The sequence below is a fragment of the Tasmannia lanceolata genome, unplaced genomic scaffold (assembly GCF_043159265.1).
Source record: "Tasmannia lanceolata isolate RefF3 unplaced genomic scaffold, GAP_Taslan_0.1 ptg000002l, whole genome shotgun sequence".
NCBI classification, from domain to species: Eukaryota; Viridiplantae; Streptophyta; class Magnoliopsida; order Canellales; family Winteraceae; genus Tasmannia; species Tasmannia lanceolata.
In genome coordinates, this window is record NW_027518679.1 from 28,345,954 (window position 1) to 28,370,245 (window position 24,292).

The window sequence follows — 24,292 nt, forward strand, 5'->3', positions numbered from 1 at the left end:
GAGTTCACTTAAACCTTATAAATGTCATGGCTAATAGGCAAAACCAAACCCAGGATTAAAGGTTTTGTTAAAGGGAATTTTATCAACAGTAGTGTGTTGTTGACAAGATTTGACTAGGAATTTTATCAACATTGCAATTTCATGGCTAGTAGCCAAAAACAACAAAAAACAATTACAACAAATTCACAATGAATTGTTACTCTATTCAGTTGATAAGTTCATTACAAGTTTTATGGAAAAAACAGTACATGAAAATGGGGTTTTTAAATTGCATTCCTACTGGTGAAGCAAAATATGGAGAGAGATAACACTGGAGTGCAACAATTTTACATTCCTCGCGTAGGGCCGGGTTTAAGATAACATAGACAAACTTAGGTTCTTCTATCCTCTTTTTTCCAGACTATGAGGTTCTTGCCTAATTATAAGTTGTCAAAACACATGAGGTTCTTGTTTCAGACTATTTTTGTCCACAAGATCGATTGGACAGTGATGGGAAGTGGATCTTACTTGATTGGTTGATCCCACCACCACCGAATGAATCGAATAATCAGTTTTGGTCCACAAATAACACTATGACTAAACTGTTATCATGAGTGGGACACTGTTGTGTCCTTTAAATTCTACCACCAACAAATACAATATGACTAAACTGTAGCACAAGACAGAGAAAACAAAGCATAGAAACTTCTCTAGAATTAGGGTGGCACCTGTTGTGTAGCTCCACCTATTGTGTAGCTCATCAGTTCACGCCATTCCTATGCTCTTACTTGTTAAGATTGTTTAAACTGGATGGCTGGATCTGGATGTAGCCATGAGATCCTAAATCAAGAAAAGTATATAAGCTTTGGAAGCACCAAAATGTGAAGCTCTCATCACCATAAATTACATATATCAGAGGAGTACTTCAAAGTTCAAAGAACACAAAAGAAAATGAATGCTCCATCTTTGTGGCATTCATCTAGCATAACCACAATTGCAACTGTGACACATAATCACAACTGCAACTGTGACACGTATAAGAGAGTTTGAAATGCAAAAAGAGTCATTCTACAAAAAGAGTCATTCAATCCTAGTCATCAAGCTCCGGAGCGGTGAACACATAACGACGCCTAACACATCATTCAACTCTGCAACCAGAAAGAAAAGAGGATCACTCAACTATTTATAAAGGTATAAAAAGAATATGTGAGTGTTTTTTTGAAACATGATTAAAAATTCGCAAATGAAATTTACCCCATCTCAAAATATGGTATAGATATGGCAAGATTGTTGCATGCTACGGAATTTGTAGAGGTACCGCGAGGCCTTCAAAAAAGGAATCAAAATACATAAGAATTTTTCAAATATATTTATACTTATCAAAACAAATGAGTTGTTAAAGTACCTGATTCAATGATTTCAATATCATTTTCATGTTGGTAGACTTCAACTTCTTCATTCGTATCCTCACATGTATCATCTCGTAGCCAATCTTGAGTGCAAACCAATGCTTGCACAACCCCAGGACTCAATAAACTTCTATAATTATCAAGAACTCTACCTCCAGTGCTAAAAGCTGACTCTGAAGCAACCATAGATACAGGAATGACCAAGATATCAAGAGCCATATGAGAAAGTACATGATATTTTGAGCTATTAATTTTCCACCAGCTCAAAATATCGAAGTCATCAATGGGATGATTTTTTTCTTCCAAGTATTGTTCCAAATTCGATGACGACCCTACATTATTTTTCGCTGCATTCATCTTGAAAAAGATTTTTTGCATATTAGAAATCCTTCTCTCACCACTACAAGTTCCACTATCCACTTCTGGCTCTTTTTCCATTGAGTGTAGAACACACTTTTGCCTTAAACTGTAAATGGATACATACTCATCATAAATGGCAAATGTCTCCCGCTTAATACATGAAACTTGTGCTTTAGCTTCATCCTTGGAAAAAATTTCATCATAAATAAAGCTAAGATATTCAATCTTATACCTGGGATCCAAAACCACTGCAATAGCAAACATCACATTGCATTCCTTCCAATACTTATCAAACTTAATTTGCATCTTCTTAGCCATTAAATTAATAGATACATCATCATGATTTGCCATATCACGCAAGCGTACTTGAATTTCAAAAACTTCATGAAAATCAAGATTGAAAGTGGTATATTTATGGCCAGAGAAAAGTTTTGTTGCATCACAAAAAACTTTCAGAAAAGTGCAAATAACTTTAGCCTTCTTCCAATCATCGATAGTAGGAGCTTCTCTTGCAAAGTTGGAATCTCGTGCCTTTAAGCGGGTGAAGGCACTCTCAAATTGTATGGCAAACTCTAACATAAGAAATGTGGAGTTCCACCTCGTACACACATCTATGCATAAGCCTTTCTTGCTAGAAATTCCTTCTTGCAAAACACACTCTTCAAACTGTTGCTTTCTAGCTTGTGAACCTCTTACATACTTGACCCTACCTCGAATGACAGTGACCAATTCTTTTATCTCATTTAACCCATCTTGTACTATGAGATTGATCACATGTGCTGCACAACGAATATGGAAAAACCGACCTTGTAGCAACATTCCTTTTCTAGAAAGGATTGGAGCAAGTGTTCTCACAAGTACATTGTTACTCGAAGCATTATCCAATGTAATTGTAGTTAATTTACAAATATTCCATTCAATCAAACACATTTCAACTACATCGGCCATAACTTCTCCACTATGTGGAACTGGAACCATACAAAAATTAAGAATTTTTTTATGCAACTTCCAACTATCATCAATAAAATGTCTAGTAAGACATAAATAACCTAAAGTCTGATTTGATGTCCACATATCTGCAGTTAAAGAAACCCTCTGACATGTATTTATCAATCTTTTCAATTTAGACTTCTCCTCTCCATAGATATTCAATACTTCTTTCCTCACAGTTGTGCGTGACACAATATTGAGCCGAGGTTGAACTACCCTCATAAAATTTTGAAAAGCAGTCTTATCAACAGTATTAAATGGAAGTTCAAGCATGACTAACATGATTGTCAATTCTCTTCGAGCTCGGTTTTGGTTAAACACCTAAGGAATAAGACCTGCCCCTTCCTCACCTTCATCACCCTCTCTAATTGGATTAAAAGCCAATAATTTCTGCCTCTTGTCTCTTGTCGAGTATGGTATGCATGTATTTTCCAGATGTCTTATAAGACTACTGATGCTAAGGATTTTCTACAATAATTACATGTAGCCTTCGAATTCAATCCTACAGTTGTTTTGTCCTTTGTAAAATATTTCCACACATAAGATGTGACCGAAGACGCTCTTTTCTTAGATGTATTCGTTGTGGAACCTCCAGCAGTGCAAATAGTATTAGCGGCATTCTCAGAAGAATTTAATTCCTATATGATACAAAAGAAATTATTTGATAACAAACAAAAGGGTTAAATGATTAAGTGGACGCTACATAATTGAGAATGAGATAGATGCATAGCTATAAATCTAATAAGCAAAAAAGTAAATCTTACATCAATATCATTGTCGATATCCTCCATTTCCATTTCCATTTATAATTGATGTAACCTCTGGATGTTCTACACAAAGACAAAATGAAAATAGATGAACCATATTCCAAAAAATTCAAGTATTTTAAATAATCTTCATTAGAACTTGGAACAAATCATTGTCAAAATCCAAAGGACTTGTTTGTTTTTTATTTTAGCATTTGATTGTGGTATCTCATTGGGGAATCAATGCTAGAAAATGATATATAGGCCTCTATTTTGGCCCATATTTAAAGCCGTCAAAGGGCTGCTGTTAATTCTTCCATTTTAATCAAATATGAAAAATCCACTTGCATAAGAGTTATATCATTTGAGATTAATTGATTATTCCTGGACCCACCCAGGAGGAAAAAAAATCAAGAAGTCAAATTGCCCCATATATTTAAATAGGAAAGCCAAGATCAAGTTATAAGGCAAAAATATTTTTCCATTACAAGTAAAGGCATATCAGTGTGTTTATGTGCATGTGGGTCTGTACAAGTGCATGCACATCTCTGTGTGTGCATATACATATGCAGAAAAATCTCTTTTGAAATCACTTTTTCTTCAAGGAAAACAGTGTTATAGCATGGACCCAACACAATGCTTATAGTGATTGGGTCTGTGAATCATGTTGCCCACCACAAGTCTCTATCATTGCCCCTAGTCCAACTCTCATCAGATGATCCTAGCACTTTGATCAAGGGTGACGAAAATGGTGACTGGTTAAGATGTCTCCAATCCATGGAACAATCTTCCAAATGGGACATCTATTCAGTAAGGGACCGCAGCCTACTTTGCCTACATGTGATGGCCTATCAGATAAACAGATCCAATCACTAAACATGTATGGCACGTCAGCGGTGTGTTATGGTAATTTTCGCTCATCAGCATACCATCTTCCTAATTTAATCTTATATATGCATCACAATAACTAAACAATTTAGATATTCCATTTATGCTCCAGGCTTGGCTAAAAAACATACATCTACAGAGCCCTGCTGAAGTATTGTTAAATTTCAAGAGTAAGAAAAGAGATGTACCAATGATATCCAGCCACTGGAGCAAACTTTGGATTAGGGCCAACTATGACAAACTCCCCATTCAAGCATTCTTGTTAACTGAACGCCCCACATCATTTCATGGACTCTTTCAACTCACAGTCGGTTCTAAAAATCCAAAACAAACAGGGGCTTACGGCTTAGGGTTCAATAATCAGTTTTTGAACTCACAGTCGGTTCTAAAAATCCAAAACAAACAGGGGCTTAGGGTTTTTGAACTCCATAAATTCTCACTGCAATAATTTCTAAAATCCCCTTCCAGAAACCAATTATATTTACACAATAATTTCTAAAATCCCCTTCAAAGCATTCTAGTTCTCAAAATCAATTTTGGATTCACAATCGGTTCTCAAAATCTAAAGAAACAGTGTATTCTTAAACCCAAATTGAAGAAACCCTGATTATGTTTAGGTTCTTGGCAAAAACTTTGGGTGAAAAAAAGAAAAAACAGAAAACCCCCTTTTGCTCAGAGAGAGAGAGAGAGAGAGAGATGGTATTGAACCTGATATTTCTATTTTCTGGATTTTACTGGTCTCCTTGTTCTTAAACCTCACACTCGTCCCATTAACCCAACTACTTCAACTCAATGGAGAAAGAAAACAAACTAATGAGAGAGAGAGAGAGAGAGAGAGAGAGAGAGACCGACCTTGCTAGTTGCTGGAACGGAGGAAGTGAGGAGGCGGCGACGAAGGATGGAGGCGGAAACGAAGGACGAAGGACAGAGAGAGAGGGGATAGGGTTACGAAGATAGATTTCTTATTTCTCCCTGTTTGTTTGCTTTATAGTTTATAACTTATATTATAGGTAAAATGCGGGTTCTCGGGTCGGGCCAGGTTTTCCACCTTTAAAACCGGCCCGACCCGAGAATCACTCGGGCTTTAGAAAATGAAACTCGGCCCAACTCCTTACCCGACCAATTTGAACCCGGCCCATGCTTTTTTTGGGGCTGGGTTGATGCGGGCTGGGTAAAACCCGACCCAAGTTGCAACCCTACTAGAGACGATTTTGATGAACAACCAATAGGAAGATTTTGCCTCCCCGTCGAACACTTGAGAATTTCTTTCTTTCCATATAAACCACCAAGTAGCCAAAACGCACATCTTCCACAGCACCTTACCCTTTCTTTTCCAAGGACACCAATCCCAACCCTTGATTAAATCAGAGATAGTGCTAGGGAGAACCGAGTACACACCAAAGCGAGAGAAGATAGGGCCCCAGATCTCTCTAGCGACCTTACAGTGAATGAACAGGTGATCAATAGACTCATCGTCAGATAAGCACAAAGGGCAATGGTCCACTAGCCACAATCCTCTCTTCCTCAAGAACTTTATAGTCTGAATTCGACCACAACAAACAGCACACCCAAAAAGGGACACCCTCGGCGGACAATTGAACTTCCATATCGACGAAGATAACGGCACTTCCTCGCAAAACACAATATGATGGTAGAAAGATTTAACAGAGAATAAACCCGATGAGCACCAAACCCACACACGGCTGTCAACCTCGCTCCTCTTGATACAATAGCCTTCAAGCAAAGCTAACAGCTCCTGAGCTGAGTCCAGTTCTCTATAAAAAAAAGCCCCTTCTAAACTTTGGTTTCCAAACCACTTTCGAATTAACCCTTTCAAAGCACTCTGCCACCCACGCCTCCTTCTGAGAAGAAACTAGAAATAAGTCAGGGAAAAGCACCTTAAGAGGATCAGCCGAGCATCAAGGGTCTAACCAAAAGCGAATTCGATCCCCTACATAAACCTTGAACCTTATACCTTTGCTAAAAGAATACTCCACCTTCAAAATATCCCGCCAAACAGTCAGACCTTTAAACTTATAATTATCAGCAGAATACCAATTCCCCTCCCTCAACCCATACTCACTCCCTGTCACTTTCATCCATAAAGAAGATTGGTCCAAACAAATCTCCAAAGCCATTTTCCCAACAGGGCTTTATTAAAATATATAACTCTCCTAATGCAACCTATAACTCTCCTAATGCCCAACCCTCCATTCTTTAGCGGTAAACACACATAACTCCATTTTACCAAGGGAATCCCTCAAAGAGGAAAAAATCAGAAAAGTGAGGAAGAGGGTTACCGACTACTTTTCTGACGAGTTTTTTAACGCTTTTAATCTGGTCTGCTCATGTAATCGTATGGCTTTGAATGTGGCGACGAATCCTTTTCTCCTGCGTCGCGACGAAGGTGAAACGACCTCATAGTTTAAAACGTGACAACTGCACCCCTATAGTTTCAATTTGTATAAGGTAAGCCCTCTCAGTTGACGGTTCGTCCACAGATTGAAGGGTTAAGATGATCCGATGGAGCTAATTTTTGGGCACACCCTATCTATTTCAAGGCCCATGAAATGAACGCTTTGGATCATCCAAACATCGTGGGGCCCACACCCGAGTTTGGATGATCCGAAGCGTTCATTTGATGGGCCCTGACATAGATAGGGTGTGCCCAAACAATCAGCTCCATCGGATCATCCTAACCCTTCAATCAGTGGACGAACCCTCAACTAAGGGGGCCTACCTTATACAAATTGAAACTACAGGGGTGCAACTATCACATTTTAAACTATAGGGTAGAAGTGGATGTGTCATAAACTAGAGGGGGTATAAATGTAATTTTTCCTTGATTTTAACTGCAAAACCTATTGTTAACAAAGTTGAGCGTTTGTGGATCTGAATTTTGGGCATAACGTATTTACATTTGTGGCCCAAGAAATGGACGGTTTGGACCATCACATGGAGTAGAAAAATAGAGCTTTGTTTTTCTATTGAAATAATCTCGGCCATTTATTTAGGCAAAATTGAATGGGCTGATTTCTAGATAATCTTATGGTTGTTACACGCATTTGTGGGCTTATCAAAATTTAGGGGCCGGGGGGTTAGATGTGGGTCAAAAGTATTTTGACTCTATGTAGATTTACCAAACCTAATCAATTCTAAAAGAAAAAAAAAAGAGAGGGAAAGGTGATATTTTCACTCCCCCTGCATTAAGTATGCGCCTCCCTTTTGACATGATTTGACATAAAAAAGTGTTAAAGTTGCCACCGTTCACTTCATAAGGGGGGCGCATATGTAATGCAAGGGGAGTGAAAATATCATCGCCCAAAAAATTAATTATTTTTCACGTGGACGAGATCCACCAAACCTAATAAATACTATAAATTCTATAAACAAATCTCGTCCTCAAGAAGTTGACTCTCCTAAAAAGGAAATGTGGTGGGTTTAGGGCAGGCCCTTTGACGGAAGCAAGAGCAGCAGCAGCATGAAAGATGGCGATTCGTGGCGGTCTTCCACTTCCTCCCCTGTCACTCTCGCCCTCCGTGAAGTCCTTGAAATTTAGCGCTCTCACAAGCCTCTCTTTCTCGCCCTCAATCATTCGTTTTGCTCGTCTCTCCCTCCTCAACTCCTCCAAAGGTACACTCTCTCTAAAAATCAAACCTATTTTGTTTGTAATTCTTTGCTCCTCTTCTCTTTTTCGATTTTTTAAGTCCAAAACCCATTCTTAGCTAAGTTGACGGTTTGGTTTGCAGTCTAATATTGAATTTGGACTCGAATCGATTTGACATGTCTCTGTGTATTTTTCATCCATTTTGAGTCCAAATTCGATTTTACAGCCAACAACTTGTTTTGTAGTCAAAATCCACAACTATCTGGGACGTCACATCTTTTTATTTAAGGATCTATCGATGGTTTTTGTTTCTAGAGATTTATTTTATATGATGTGTGGCTGTAAAAACCTGTATTTTTCAAAAAGTACGGTACGGCCCCCTCCATAGGACGATCCAAATCGTTCATTTGTTGGGCCACGATGTAAATAGGTTATGCCTCAACACTTGTTATCTCTATGAAGCACTCTTGAATTGTCAAATTTCTCACCTTGTCTGAAGTCTTAACTATTCTGCTGACTATAGACCTTTCACGGTGTTTTAAAATCTATTTTTTGGACAATAACAACAAACCATCCTTCCAAGTTGAGGAAAAAAAAAACTTTCTTTCCTATTCTTAGCTTGATATCTTTGAAATAGGATAGAAGGTTCCCATGTTCAAACAGCTTTTAAGACTTCCATTCTGTCGTTGTTGTGTATGTGTAAACAAGCACCATTTGGGATTTAACCTATGGGTGCGATTTGGGATACCTTTCTTTGTTGGTGACCATGATACCCATGTTTGATAGTTGCTTAACAACTGGGCAACTATAGCTGCAAGTGAAAAAAAGAGATTCCTAAATCAATATCGAAATATGCTCACACTAATGTGAAGTCTTTTTTTTTTGGAACGACTACGAATTTATTAATGAAAGCCGAGCAAACATATTGACTGAGGATGAATGCCAAGTAATCACTTTTCTTCTAGATTTGATACCAGATTGATGTAGGATGGAAGTCAAAACAATAAACCATATTTGTGATAAAGATAAGTCTGAATAGAGAGTTGGTACTGGATAAACAGTTGCATAGAAAAGTAACGGAATCAGGGCAAATAAGGGATTGTAATGCCTTAGAAAGTTTCAGGAGGACATCTCCAAAGTGTAAGGCTAACAAAAGTATTATTATGTAAAGGATATAGGTTTCATAAAATTTACTGGGTTGGTGAAGTGGACTAATTATTATACGTTTTAAATATAGATCTAAAAAATTATTCGATAACATACCATTTCATTTTGAACGGTAAGTGTTGAGTTATGCACATCTCCCTTCCTAGTGGTATTTATGTCTTTCCAATTTTTTCACTTATATATATATATATATATATATATATATATATATATATATATAGATTAGTGTGCGTGCAAGAGTTTTCTCTTGAACTCTCTCATTCACACATTCATCCAATTCTTCTCTTCTTCTCTTCAATGTAGATTAACACGGTGTCAGAGCTTTGATCGTGTTGAAGCTTGAAGAAGATTGAAGATTGTGATTAAGGTACCAAAACCCTGACCCTCAACCAACCTATAAACCCTAACCTTTGCTGCTTAACCCTAACCCTATTTTTTTCTCCTTTCGTTGGGTTTTCAACCCTGACCCTAACTATCCATTCAAACCTTTTTGCTAATCCTACCACACTGTAACGACCCGGATTTTTTTGGGGCAATTTTTTGATTTTTTAAATCCCAAAATCCGAATCGCTACTACAAGATAAACAAGATAAGTCCCAATTGAAAAATACTAAATATATTTTTCTTGAAATTAGATATAACAAGGACTCAAAATATGTTGATTTGAATTCATATCCATCCTTTTAAAACACCAACAGTAGTTAAGAGAGTTTAACAAAATAAAAGAACACTAAGACGGGGATTTCGTCAATGCCACAAGACCGAACCAGACTCTTTGCACACACCCTTTTTTCCCCAATGGCATTAGTTTCGTCATCCACTATCGCGAAACCTGAGATATGTATAGCAACATTAGATACAACGATCTAGCAGAATCATTCAACTACCCAAACAAGTATAGAGATCAATAAAAGAGTAAAGTGTAACATAGTCTTCTGAATAAAATTACAAACTAGAATGGGCAGGAATAAAACTCAAGAGGATAATTGGAATAATAGAAATATGAGTAATAAGGAGAATAGCTAAATAGTGTGTAATATGCATGAAATATGGGATGACTACCCAAGGTACTCCGGTTTCCATAGCCTGTTACCTTTGCCTGCACGGTCAGTTCCGTGAGCGCTTGTTACGGCAGATCCTACCGCCTTGGGACTTTTAGTCTACAGAGGATTCCGCATCAGCGCTTATCACCCTTGATGTCTAAATATCCGAGGATTAGCTCCGTTGGCCTCCCATCACCCTCCCCATTAAGTGCTCATGTAATGGTTCCTTTTTTCCTTTTGAATCAATGGCATAATAACAATTTCTTTTTATGCAATAGAATCTACTATCACATGAGAGCTATGCCATTACATCCATGTCAAATAATTAACAGTTTTCCAGTTTTATTGCATGCTACAAATACAACAAGTAAGTGTGATGTAACATCTTATCAGGTCTAAGCAAATATCATGTTATCCTTCAACAAACTACATTATTGCATTTACTTCCCTCATTGAAAACCATACGAAGTTCAGGTTTAGCTGTCACCTGCCTTTTCAAACCTGTGAAGATGTGAAACTGTGATGCTTTGGCTAAGAGGATGGCTGAGAGGAAGCACTGATCGACCTGAAATGAGGCCACATAGCACATCCGAAGTCTTTTCCCATTTCTTTGGTATTAAATTCAGAGTTACTTTTGTATTGTTATTAAGTTATAAGGATGTCCATGGTCACTCAAAATTATTTAGGTTATGCATCCCTATTTGTGATGAGATTTGTATGAATTCTTACATCAAGGGACCACTTAGCATAGAAAAACTATTTGGAATTATATGGTTTACTTAACAGTACCCCATTAACTCATGAATCATAGGGAAATCATTTGAAACCATATGATTCTTAGATGTACAAGACTTTCGGAAAATATATCAAAGTGATCTAAACCCATGAGTTCGATATATATACACTAAACTTCGCTTTGTAATATAAGTCACAAGATCTGTGAGTTATTGTATATATACGAAACTCAACTATTCATTAAATGACAGAATCATGGAAAGTGGTAAACTAAAAAGTTGTAGGTCTCTTTGAGATCTTTCTCACAAGTATTTGTGATCGAAAATTGCTCAAGTAGTTAAAAAGTTATGGCAGTTTTAGTGGACTGTGTCTGTGCGTTCCCAAACTAGTAGGGGTGCAACTCGGGTCGGGTTGAGGCCAACCCAACCCAACCCGAGGAACCCATTTTTCCAACCCAACCCGATTTCCAACCAGGCTGGGCTCAACCCAACCCAACCCAACCCAACCCGAATTGCAATTTCCTCAACCCGACCTAACCCGATTTCCAATTCGGGTTGGGTTAGGTCGGGTTGGCCCGCCCATTTCCACCATAGCAGCCCCCATTTTTAACATCAGCCACCATTCTCTCTTGGATACCAAACCCACTTTAAAACCCACTTTTGATTTCCATCAATCTCTCTCTCTCTTCCTAGATCTAAAGAGGGTTTTGATTTTCTCTACCATTTGCAGACAAGAGGGGAATAAACTAGAAAAAAAAAAACGAAATAGAAGAGAGAGAGAGAGAGAGAGAGAGAGAGAGAGAGAGAGAGAGAGAGAGAGAGAGAGCTTACCTGCAAATCTACAAGGAGGGGAGAGGCGGAGAGCGTCGGCGGCGTCGATGGAGGAGTAAAGTTAAAAGAGAGAGAGCTTACGTTTCTGTTTTTTGTTCTTAGGGTTAGGGTTTTTTAAACTCTTATACATATATGTTATATTTTTAGGTAATTATAATTAGAAGATAGTAATTACAAAATACTAAAATAGTAACATACGGGAAAGATAGAAACTAGAAAATAGTTACGGGAAAGATGGAAGAAAATCTGGAAATTTCAAATTGGAATATTCACTCGTTTGCCGTTTTAACTTTTAAAATTTTATACATATGGGAATACTTGTCGGGTTTCGGGTCGGGTCGGGTTGCCCGACACCCCAACCCGACCCAACCCGAATTGGAAATCGGGTTGGTTTTTCCCAACCCAACCCAACCCAACCCAACCCGATTTAAAAAAAGCTTAACCCGACCTTACCCAAATTCCCGACCCGACTACAAACCAGTCAAAGATAGTGAGTTCCAATGCAATTAATGTTATGTTAGTCCGTAAGTTAGCTTGTGGAGAAAGTTAAACAAATTTTCTTTGGTTTTCTTTTATTTAAGGGGTTAGAAACCATGTTTAGAGGGATTTTGGATTGAGATTAACTTATGTAATTGATGGAATATCAATTAGGTTGAGCATTGCTCTTATTTGGTTCTTCTTCTCTTGTTGTGTTTTTGAGTTCTAAATGTCTTATTCTTCCCTCTTAAGCACCCGCATCATCTGGTATCAGAGCCAACGTTACTCTCTTGGGCTAACTTCAATTTGATTTTCATGGCGACATGAAGAGGTAGAGGAAGGCGTGGTAACCAAATGATAGAAGATTTGAGAGATGAAAGAGATGATGATCTTCAAGCGCTTCGAAGACAAGTTGAGCAACTTACCATGCGACTTGAACGCCAAGAGGCTCGTAGTGAGCGTGGTGGATCAAGCCATGGAGGTTCTAGTGACGAATCCGATGTGAATCCCTTCGGCAAAACTCGTGAGGAGGTTAGGTTGGGAATGTTCTATCGTGATTTCGACTCCGTCAAGATTGATTTGCTGGAGTTCTATGGTCGTCTACAACTCGAAGAGTTTCTTGAATGGCTTAGTGTCATTAAGAAGTTCTTTGATTACAAGGAGACACCCGAAAACCAACGTGTGAAGCTTGTGGCTACAAAGCTTCGTGGCTACGCTTCAACATGGTGGGATAAAGTTGAAGAAATGAGGATTCACAAAGGAAAACATAAGATTTCTTCTTGGGAGAAAACGAAGTCAAGGCTTAAGGCGAAATTTCTTCCATTGGATTTTTCAAAAATTATCTTTTCTCAATTCAACAACCTACGCTAAGAATCCAATAGTGTGTTGGACTACACCAAAGAATTCTACAAATTCATGGCTCGTAATGATATTTAAGAGGGTGAAGATCAACTTGTGGCAAGGTTTGTTGATGGTTTGAAAATTTCTATTTGTGATGAGGTGGAATTGCACCGATCATTGAGTGTCAATGATGCATATCAACAAGCCTTGAAGGTGGAGGCTAAGCTTGCTCGTCGTAGTCAAGGATGTAAGTTCCCCGGAGGATGGAGATATGTATCTCCTAAGAAACCTCAAATACAACGAAAATTTGGCAAGAAAAGAATCGCCCACACCCGGTGAAGTGTTACTCTCTCCCCTTAAGAAACAATGGCTGAAAAAGAAGGCAGCAATCAGTCGAAACCCATGATTGTCCTCCTCCCTGTCCTCCTTGAACAGTATGGAAGAACTTCACACGCCTCTTCATAACTTGCCCGTTTTTAATAAGATGTTAGAAAAAGAAAGACAAACAAGAAGGCGTTTGTGGGAGGAGGAGAAACAGCTGGCGATCTCGAGTCTGGAAAATTGATGTGACGCCCTGGGCGTTTACCCGGATCAGGGACAAGGACCTTTAGAGATGAATGGTAGTCAGCAAGTAAAGCAGCCTATTGAGCCAACCACCATCGATTAAGGAAAGGGTATCATGTTATCACCGATGCTCGATGATCCTGGGCTCGCAGAGGATGAGGGCTTTAATGATTTCCTAGCAATGGGTGATGCTTTAGGAATTTCGTATCAGGAGGATCTTGGTAAGACCAGTGAAATGTTCGAGGAAATCCAATCCAGAGCTGCAAAGGAGAATTAGGAAAGGGTAAGATGATTAAAACAATATCTGGAGATTGAGATCAAAAGACCCTATCTTGAGAGATTGTTTAGTCTTACTGGTTCAGAGGACTTGTACTGCTTCAGGGGATCTTCTTAAGGTTTTTTCGTAAAAGGATGGCCCTGTCTATTTGACTCCTCCGGTTGAGAAGGATTGTAGAACGTAGGGAGTCTAGGTAGGAGGTGGTGGAACTTGTTTGTCGGTCCTAGCCCTATAGTTAATGGTAAGGTAATTTGCAGCATTGAAGGTTTGTAGGGAACAAGTACCAGATACTCCCATATCCTAGATGAGGTGAGAAAAGATCTAGCCAATCAATAGCTGGAGAGACTACGATCTTTCGCTAGTTGAGGCACTTTGGTCTCGAAGGCCTTCCTACTTGATCAAATAAGAAAGGAACAGATAAAAGATTATAGGAAAGAATTATTTGCAGACCAGAATCAGAATCAGAAGCAGGGAAAATTATGGGTAGTCTGATAGAGGAAAGGAATAGTTCGTAACTTATTCTGGTTTTTTTAGATTGGCATCCTGGAAGGCTGTGCCACCTATCTTTAATATTTTGTATTGCAGGCTGGGACCACTGGTCCCGAATGCTTTCTGAATATGAATGAAATTTGTCAATTTTTTTAAAAAAGTATGTGGATGTTCGTAGTCTCTATCCTTCTTCTAAAGGTGAATCTTCACATGGTGTAGGTGCAAATTCAAAATTTGATCATTACAATGAGACTACTACAAAATCATCCCCTACACATCATGTTGGAAATCAGCCCAATCGTTCCAACAATTCAAATCCTTGTTTCAAGTTTGGTCAAGTTGGCCATTGTTACAAAGATTGTCCAAAGAGACAAGTGGTAGCCTTCGTTGATGAGGAAAATGATGAGAATCTTATTGATGGTTCAAATCAGCTCATACATGATGAGGAAAGGTGACATTAAACATGAGGAAATCAAACCCGAAGAAGGAGAAAGCTTGGTAATCGAAAGAGCACTTGCTACACTAAAAATTGATTCCGATGACATTTGGCTTCATTCCAATATTTTCAGGACTCCGTGCAAATCTCATGACAAGGTTTGCACCATTGTGATCGATGGTGGGAGTTGTGAGAACATTATATCTCATGAAATGGTGAACAAGCTCAAGTCCCAAACCGAGCCCCATCCAAAGGCCTATCGGATCGCATGGTTCGAGAAAGGTAATGAGATTTGTTCACGTGAAGCTGCTCATGTCATTAGGGGAAATATCGGTCTCTCCGTTAATATTCTACAGATCAGTGATAGAGCCGAGTGCACTATAGATTGGTTAATCTACGATGATGTTCTTGTGAATTCTTTCATGGCCAAAGATGTCCTTTCATGTCTTATGCTGGAGCCTATCAAATCTTTACCTGTTATATGGACCATCCATGAAATGACACTAGCTCTTCATCTAAGACAATACAGTTCAAATGGGCAGATTCAGCGAGTCAATGATTGGAAATGTGCCTTTAGTCGAGCTACCATTGTCTTCTTCCCAAACTATGTGTTTCCGATGGTGTATTCCACATTTGATAGTGGAAACTACTTTGTTATTCTAGGTTCTCCAGTCCAAGCCTGGGAAGCACATAATTTTATGGTCTACGAGTTGACATGAGGTACAGATCAAATGATTTTCTTATTGCTATTGTTGGAATTCAGCTTTCATACTGCGGTTTCTGGTTGGAGTATGCCCCTGTTTTGCAGACGTTTGTGCCACTCCTTGTAGACTTCTCTACTGATAAAAGTTCAAGTTATGATATGCAAGTTGGTATTTTAAGCGGTAATTCGAATTTCACCTATAGGGTGTCCCTGGAGGTCATTGCTCTTAACCTTGGATACCCAAGGGGTAGTGTGCAACAGATTGGAATTGGTGGAGACCTCAGCAGTTTCTTAATCATAGCTGATCTTGTGATATACAGATCATTTCACGAAGAACAATTTTTTCCAATGATTTTGATTCAAGCTATGTGCTTTTGAGAAACCAGTTATTGCTCCAGATCTTTCTATGGTCAAGAAATATGTTGACGACACGATGAATGGATTTCTTTTCCCAATGGAGAATATTGGCATGCTGTCTCAGGTTCCATTCCAAGCAATTTCAAATGGAAAACTATCTCTGCTGGCTCACAATATTGCATCAATTGGAAAGGGGTATGTTAGAAATCTAATGGCTTCAGAAACTGTTCAAGGCTATGCTTCATTGCTAGAAAATGTTACAAAGGCTTCCTTATTCAAGATTGCTGAAAGTGCGCTCTTAGAGGCCATCCACGCACAGAGACATGGAGATACCCTGTACTTTTGGGTCTGTATGTACAAGAATCCAAGAAATCCACTTAAACAAGACTTTTGGTCTTTCTGTGATGCTATTAATGCTGGAAATTGCAGGTTTGCACTTTCTGAAGCTCTTTGAAGGATGTTAGGCATTAAACATGATTGGGGTCTGTGCCATTCTTGTCAACAGATGGGGGCTTGTGGTCTACCATCCATAGGTGGGCTCTTCCTACTCATTCTTCCCTTGAGTTTGTCATGTTCTCAAGAATGTTCGTAGATGCATTAGATGCACAGATATGTGATGAGCACCATCAATGCAGCACTACTACTTGAGTTTATCCAAAGATCGGCATTGTTACTCTCGTGTACTTGAGCTTCTTGTAAAGGTGTGGGCGTACCACATTACGAGGCAAATGGTGTATGCAGACACTAAGGCCGGGGTGATGCAAGAACAGAAGCAACTGAAGAGCTGAAGAGGTCGGATGTGTGTCAGGTGGTGCTACTTCACCATGCTAAAAGAGCATGGATGAAGAATTGGCAGAGGAGTTGGATTCCGACCACCCTCACAGCCAGAGGTTGTCGCCACCTACTGGTGAATTCTTTTGGCAATGCATTTTCAAGAAGGGGTGGGGTCAGAGCCACCGGCGGAAGAAAAGGAGGAAGCAACGGAGCAAGGATAAAATCTATAGGATATGGAAGCAGCAACGCAAGAAAGCAATAGGGAAATTTATGAAGCCACTGCCGGAGGAGATTGCAAGTTCAAACACGACAGTGCCCATGGAAAGTTTGATGAGAACTTGTGGGCGAGTTCTTTCTCACTCGGAGATGATGATGCAGTGCCAACATGGCAGCCACGTCATGCCTAGGTGGCTTTGGTGGAGTTCCAAGGTGCATTTCTGCATTAAAGCTTCTGACCGATTTTCAACCAAGTTTTTGGGCTATTAAATAGAAAAATGATGGAAAGTGGTAAACTAAAAAGTTGTAGGTCTCTTTGAGATCTTTCCAACAAGTATTTGTGATCGAAAATTGCTCAAGTAGTTAAAAAGTTATGGCAGTTTTAGCGGACTGTGTCTGTGGGTTCCCAAACCAGTCATAGTTAGTGAGTTCCAATACAATTAATGTTATGTTAGTCCCTAAGCTAGCTTGTGGAGAAAGTTGAACAAATTTTTCTTTGGTTTTCTTTTATTGAAGGGGTTAGAAACCATGTTTAGAGGGGATTTAGGATTGAGATTAACTTATGTAATTTATTGAATATCAATTGGGTTGAGCATTTCTCCCATTGGTTTCTTCTTCTCTTGTTGTGTTCTTGAGTTCTAAATTTCTTCTTCTTCCCTCTTAAGCACCCGCATCAATACCCATACTGATAAGGTGTAGCAATCACCTGCCTTTATCATACCTGAGTGGTGAGGAACTGAAGGGTCTCTACGCAAGGGTGGGAGAAAGACCAACCTGAAAATGAGGCCACAACACTAAGTTTCTCATATACTAATAGCTAGATTGTATTGTTTAAGGGGATTTTCACATAAAATCTATTTGGGTCTTTAGTACCGAGGAGATGGCATATACGTGAGACTCTCTTTGGAAACTTGTACTGATGGAATAACATAATATGTACGAAACCATTTATATGGAATTTGTAAGGAAGTCATTCAATCTATCTTAATGAATACAACTGGTAAAATTATTGGGGCATACACAAAATCATTTGATACACCCAATATAGAATTTATTTGGAAACTATTTGATCCACCAGTACATATAACTTGTTATGAAAAGGGACAGACAAGGACTCCATTTTAATTTCTTATATGCGGGCTGATAAGGAGTTATACAGTAAATTCATTTCACATGCTTTTGTGAGTGGAACCGATAGGATGGGAAAATAGGCACAAATTATATTTTAGACACTTTGGTACATAGAACTGATAGGGAAATAGACCAGAATTTTATTTTAAATATTTAGGTACAAAGACCCATCTTAAATACTTAAGTACATAGAATGTTAAGTTAAGAAAATAAATGAGAGCCCATTTTGAATACTCACGTATAGGGAGTTAGTAAGATAATGAGATATACAAGAAGTCCAGTTTAAATACCTAAGAATTATTATCTATTGTTAGCGCAAACAGCGTTTAGATTGAAAATTAAAAAAAAAAAAAAACATTACATAAAGGTTATTCCCATGCGAATGAAATTGGGAAATACACAAAAGTCCTTTCAAGGAGGCTTCATGCATCACTAATGAGAATCGAACTTTATGTAGTTGGGTACGAGACTACCAGCTACTGATAAAATCGTGTTTACAGATAAAAGAAAATCACTTTATATAGCTTAACATAAGATGACTAATAAAATCAACAAGGTCTAGGATTTTTATTTAAGAAAAGAATTTCATGATTTTTTTACTAAAAGTCTACCATATAATAAAACTATTATTTTATAATTATAAATAAAAAATAAACTCTAATTAATTTTTTTCATAAACTTGCTGTTAAGTAATGTTATTCACGATTTTTATTAATCCAAAGGGCCATTATTGATTTTAGTTAAAATTAAAGTTCCTGATTTTACTAATCCATATATTAACTGATATCTGTAGTACTAATTATTCCAACCAAGATCTATGATTTTTATTAACGAAAATTCACTGTTAATATATGTATTAACTTATGCGGATAGACACTAAGATTCTTATTAACTAGAAACTCAATTTGTCGATCTGAGTGTTTATTATTATAAATGAAACCCACGATTTTTATTGAATAAACCAACTGTAAATCCGATTAGAAAAAACAGAAATCCACGATTTTTTAAATAAATAATATGATTTATTTAGATCCGCAAGAACATGAGTATGGACCCCCAACTCGAATTAAACCTCTAATAGAAGGGTCGGTGTACTTGGATGATGAAGGGAATCGACAAATGTTGAGTCTCCTCTCCAATGGTTCACACAAGCCAAAACAACCAGCCACTACTTCTCCCCCCCCCCCCCTCTCTCTCTCTCTCTCTTGTTTTGGGCGTGAGTGGGGGAGAGGAAAACATTATTATTATTATTATTATTTTTTTTTGGGAATTGCGAGCGTCTATCGCAAAAGGTTTTCTCGGCTGATCTGTCGCACATCAGACCAACCACCTCGTTAATGAAGACAACAGCTTTTGTCTCCATTCAAAAGATGGCTGGTCCGATGTGCGCAACAGACCAGCCGCGAAAAGCAATTTGCGATGGACCTTAGCAAATCCCTTATTATTTTTGTATAAGATATTCAAAGTAAATCAAAGGAGGATGGCAAGTAACCAAAAATTGAAGTCTCTTTGATCTTATCAAATCAGTAGGTTAGCTATTTAAGTGGATATTTTAAATTTCACAACTAATAAGTGGGCCCACACAAAAGATGCGCGCAACTTGAACTTTCGAGTTGTGCGCATGTTTTTTCCCAATAGTGTAGATCTTGCCTTCCCAAAAAGAGCTCAAATATCTCCTATTTTATCTCTTTCCTAATTTATTTTATTTATTATGAGTGTTTCTTATAATATTTAGGTATATTTAGGTAATCTTAAATCATATCTTTTAAATAAGCGTTTACCAAATCTTTAAGCTTTCCGTTTCCTTTGTTTTGAAAGAGTTATATGTGGGCCCACACTCCATATAGGAGTCTGCGCACACCATAGTTGTAAACTCCGTTTCGGTCGCCATTTCGTTTTGGCCACCGAAACGAAATTTCGGTGGGATTTCGGTCATTTCGGTGCATTTCGGTCGAAACTTTTCGTTCACACAAAAAATATATTAAAAAATATGAGAAAAATCCAAAAAAATAAAAAAATCAATAGAAAAAGATGAAAAACTAATAAATAGTCCAAAATATGTGTCACAAAAGGCATATTCATTACTTGAACACATAAAGTCTTGCACAAGTCCAACTGATAGTTTGATACATAGAAAAACATAAAAAAAAAAGATATACATGAAAGTGAAACATAGACAATAGCTAGTAGCAACAACTCTCAGTCATCATAACCCGGATGATCATACTCAATGTCTTCTTCGTCGTCGTCGTCGTCGTCGCCGCCGTCATCACCACCTGGACCACCAGTAGGGACATCTCCTTCAAGAGGCATGAGAAAGTCGTCGTCGTCGTCCCCGGCCCCAACCACAGCAGTAGGTGGTTCAAGATTTTCCCACCCAATGTTTTCCGGCGTGAATATGACATCTTCTTCTGCAACCTAATCCATCATGACATCCAGATGGTCTATGCTCAAAGGGTCACTAGTGGTAGATGATTTTCTCAACAAGTCCCTGAAAAGGAAAACATTAAGTCTAATGTCAAAGGTTAAACTTAAAAGCTTAAAGTGATGAGGTGAGAGTTGAGAACATTATATTACGTTGTATACCTTTCTCGAAACTTAAGATTGTAATGGACAAACACCAAGTCATCTAATCTCTGGTGCTCCAACCTATTACTCTTTGTGGAGTGAATGTGTTCGAAGGTGCTCCAATTCCTTTCACACCCAGTCGCACTGCAGGTCTGACTGAAGATTCTGATCGCAAATGTCTGTAATTCTTCCACGTCACCTCCGAATTGATTCCACCATGCAACTGTAAAGTAACAAATAGTAAAGCATTATTTGTTGAGAAACTGAAAGTTAAAATGAATTATACTTAATTAAACAAACAACTCAAATATACCTGGTCCCAACTTTGTTCGGTTGCGGATTGCAAGCTTCATTCCAAATATACCTTTAGCTTCTCGATAATCCTCAATCTGATTGGTGATGAGGTCTTGTGTAGCTTTATCAGGTACCAGTCGAGTGATGCATGCCAACAAGCCTCTGGTTACTTCACTATGCCTAGAGAAGGTAGGAGTGAAAAAGAGAGCAGGGTTAAGAAAATATCCTGCTACATGGAGGGGACTGTGGAGTTGCCTATCCCATCTTTGGTCGATGATCCTCCAGATGGGCATGTAATCTGATTTTCTCTTCAATCTCTCCTTGATGTTCTCTTTGGCCTTATCCATGGCCTCATATAGGTAACCCATCTCCGGTTTGTCCTGCCGATCTACCAAACGCAGCACTCTCACTAAAGGCTCGCTGATGTTTAGAATGTACTTGCATTGGTCCCAAAAAGATTTATCCAACACAGTACTAACTACCCCTTCACTCAGTGGGTGTTAGACAAACCTACTAGTACTATACTCATCAGACACAAACATCTGCTGAAGTGCTTTCCGATTCAACACCAGACTTTGTATGCTAATGAAATTTGTAGCAAATCTGGTTGCAGCAGGGCGGCACAACTCCTTCCAACCTGTGAACTTCTTCCTCATCAAATTCAAGAGGCTTCCATGGTTGTAGATGAACTTTGTAATCGTCCGAGCCCTCTCAATTGTGGTTGCTATGTGAGGAAATACAGTCGGTTTGCACAGATGCTCCAAGATGAGATCTAAGCAATGAGCTGCGCACGGAGTCCAGAAGAATGTACCAAACGCGACTTCTAGTCTTTTCCCAGCAGCTTTGTAACTTGGCTCACTGCCAGTTACAAATTGCGCCACATATTCCGGATTCACCTCTCCGACAATCTTTTCAAAGATATTGTATAATTCATTGGCATTCTTCACTATGCCAGATGCATCAACGGATTTAAGGAATATGACTCCTTTAGGGCAGTACACCAAAAAGTTGATTAGGGAATGTTGTTTGGTGTCTGTCCATCCATCTGCCATAATGCTACAGCCAGTGTATCTCCATGACATCTTAATCTCCTCCAAGTAGTTGTTTACTTCATCCACTGTATTCTTCAAAATGGAACCCCTTAAAGCATGATAAGTAGGTTCCTTATAACTCGAACCTACGACATTCACAGCATCAAACATAGGTTGCCAGAAAGGTGAATTGGCAATGTTGAAAGGGAGATTGGCATCGTAGCAAAGCATGCCAACCGCCATGTCTGCTCTATCCATTGTTTCTTTGGTAGCCAAAGCACTTTTAATGCTTGGCTGGGCTCCAGGGGTTGTTCGTGGTGCAAAGAAATTCCTGATCCCTCCTGTGATTCCCTTCTTCTTCCTTTTTGTACCACTCGGTTCTACAAGAACTTCCTTACCTCTTCGTTGAGGCAATTGTGTGCCAATGTCTTCTTCATCCTGCTCTTCTTCTTCGTCTGGTGTGCCATAAAAACCTCTAACCTCTGCTCTGGATAGGCTCATCCTAACCCTTTCTTTTCTCTTTGCATCTAAAAGTTGCTTCATTCGATATTTTACATCTTCAGTCACTTTTTTGCATGATGCTACTTCACCAGGAACAGCCGCTAAATGTTCTTTCAAGCGGGTTATACCTCCATCCGATATGACTTTGCCACAGAATATGCAAGTTATTTTATTTTTTTGACCCGAAACCAATATACCGTGAGCCCATGCCGGGTCATCCGATCTAGCGGGTGCCGAACCAATAGAGGATGCTCCTGCAGAAGGTCCCGAGCCCGACCCACTCATTCTGAAATGAAGTAGAAGAAGGGGAAAAATGAATTAGAAGAAAGAAAATTGAAACAAATTACAAAAAAATGAAGTAGAAGGGGACAAATGAAGTAAGAAATAAAAGAAAGGAAAGGGAAAGAAATAAAGAGAACCTTGAGGTTGAACTTGAGTTGAAGAGAAGAAGAAAAAATTAGCCTTCACTCACTTGAAATAAGCCTTTGGAAATAGTTCTTGACTTCTTGTAGTGGTAAGTTGAATGTATGCCTTCCCTTTGCTCCAAAATAGACTTGGATTGAGTTGAAGAAGAGGGTAGACTTGTAGGAAATTTAGTAGAATAGATAATGTAAGTGAAAGTAGAGAAAGAAGGAGAATCACTTATGTGAAGGTGGAGGATAAGAAGGTAGGGAAAAGGCTATTTATAGAGTTTTTAATTGATTGTGCATTTAAAAATGACTAAAATTCCGTTCCCAACAGCTATAAACGGTCACATTTTGATGTTAAAATAGTCAAAAACCAAAAAGAGCCGTTCCAGGGGCATTGTTGTAAAATCTGCAAAATCTAGTCAAACTAGCCGTTATGCACGATTCCGGCCGGAATGGAGAATTTCGTCCATTCCGGACGAAATTCCGGATTTCGGAAAATTTCGTCCGGAATGGCCGGAATGGAACGAAATTTCCACCGGAACGAAAATTTTGGAGTTTCGTTCTGGAATTGGAACGAAACCGGTTCGTTTCGTCCATTCCGGACGAAACGAAACGGAATTTACAACAAAGGCGCACACCTTTCCAGAAGAGGGAATGCGTGGAATTTTCCTCTTAATGACTTACTTTCCACCAGGACAATTATCTTCCAAGAAAATAAATTCCAAAGAAAGTTTTGTAACTTCTCCTCCTTATTAAGTGTATTTGTTAAATTAAACAATAGCCTTCGATTACTTTTGATCATTTGATCTAAGATGATTAAGGAAAATCTAAAGATTTAATTCAAGATCAAGGATCGATTTGGCGTAGATCGATGATCTCGACCCTTGGATTATGATCTCATAGTCTTAGGTTTCTCATGGTATAACTATAATGAGGGAATTAAAGGTGTGGTCGTTACATAATATATACAATTTGAAGATCTCCAAATATCACTAAATTAAGTACTACCAACATATATTGCATTCTCAATCTTAAATGAAAGCAAATCGAAAATAACTACCCAATTCTGAAATAAAAACATGAACAAACTAATAAACTACTGTGCAACTCTCTTTTCCTAATCCACCGAAGTGATCCCTCTCTATGTGTCTTTCCCTTTCCCACGGGTCGCCCGGGTCGCCATTTTTGGCGATCCGAGTCGCAAACGACCCATGTTCTGGCTTGGCGACCGGATCGCGGGTTGGAGGATGGGATGGAGATGCCGATAACATTGCTTCGATTCAATTCTAAAAAATCTAAATAAAGTACCATTGCCCCCAAAATATGACTAGTAATGTGAACAGTACGTGAATAGTACTGTGATCAGTAATGCGAATGAAATAATGAAGCTAACTAGACTCAAACATGAGGCCACACGTAAAGTTGACCAATTTCTAAGACACCCTATGGATACTTTCCCCAAAGCCCAAA

The 24,292-nt window shown here is 38.6% G+C and overlaps 2 protein-coding genes across 11 annotated transcripts in view; one reads left to right on the forward strand and one right to left on the reverse strand.

The window, feature by feature from the left end:
• Positions 1-1,358: 1,358 nt before the first annotated feature.
• LOC143890257 (zinc finger BED domain-containing protein RICESLEEPER 2-like) lies at positions 1,359-3,020 on the reverse strand. Its single transcript, XM_077394868.1, has one exon. The coding sequence runs from the start codon at positions 3,018-3,020 to the stop codon at positions 1,359-1,361; it is 1,662 nt and encodes a 553-aa protein (XP_077250983.1).
• Positions 3,021-7,786: 4,766 nt separating this feature from the next.
• Positions 7,787-24,292, forward strand: part of LOC143883552 (putative F-box protein At5g55150) — a 33,655-nt gene continuing 17,149 nt past the window's right edge. For 7 of the 10 annotated variants that reach the window (XM_077386901.1, XM_077386895.1, XM_077386924.1 and 4 more), the window contains exon 1: positions 7,787-8,005. In XM_077386901.1, the coding sequence (XP_077243016.1) occupies positions 7,861-8,005 (145 nt within the window). In that variant the 5' untranslated portion in view covers positions 7,787-7,860. Of the gene's footprint in view, positions 8,006-9,449; positions 9,514-10,582; positions 10,803-24,292 lie in introns of all 10 variants that reach the window. The other 3 variants (XM_077386935.1, XM_077386908.1, XM_077386917.1) reach the window with 3 other exon arrangements.

Excerpts from the sequence above, each read along its gene's own strand:
- LOC143890257 (XM_077394868.1), bottom strand. The coding sequence starts at position 3,020 with ATGTTAGTCATGCTTGAACTTCCATTTAATACTGTTGATAAGACTGCT.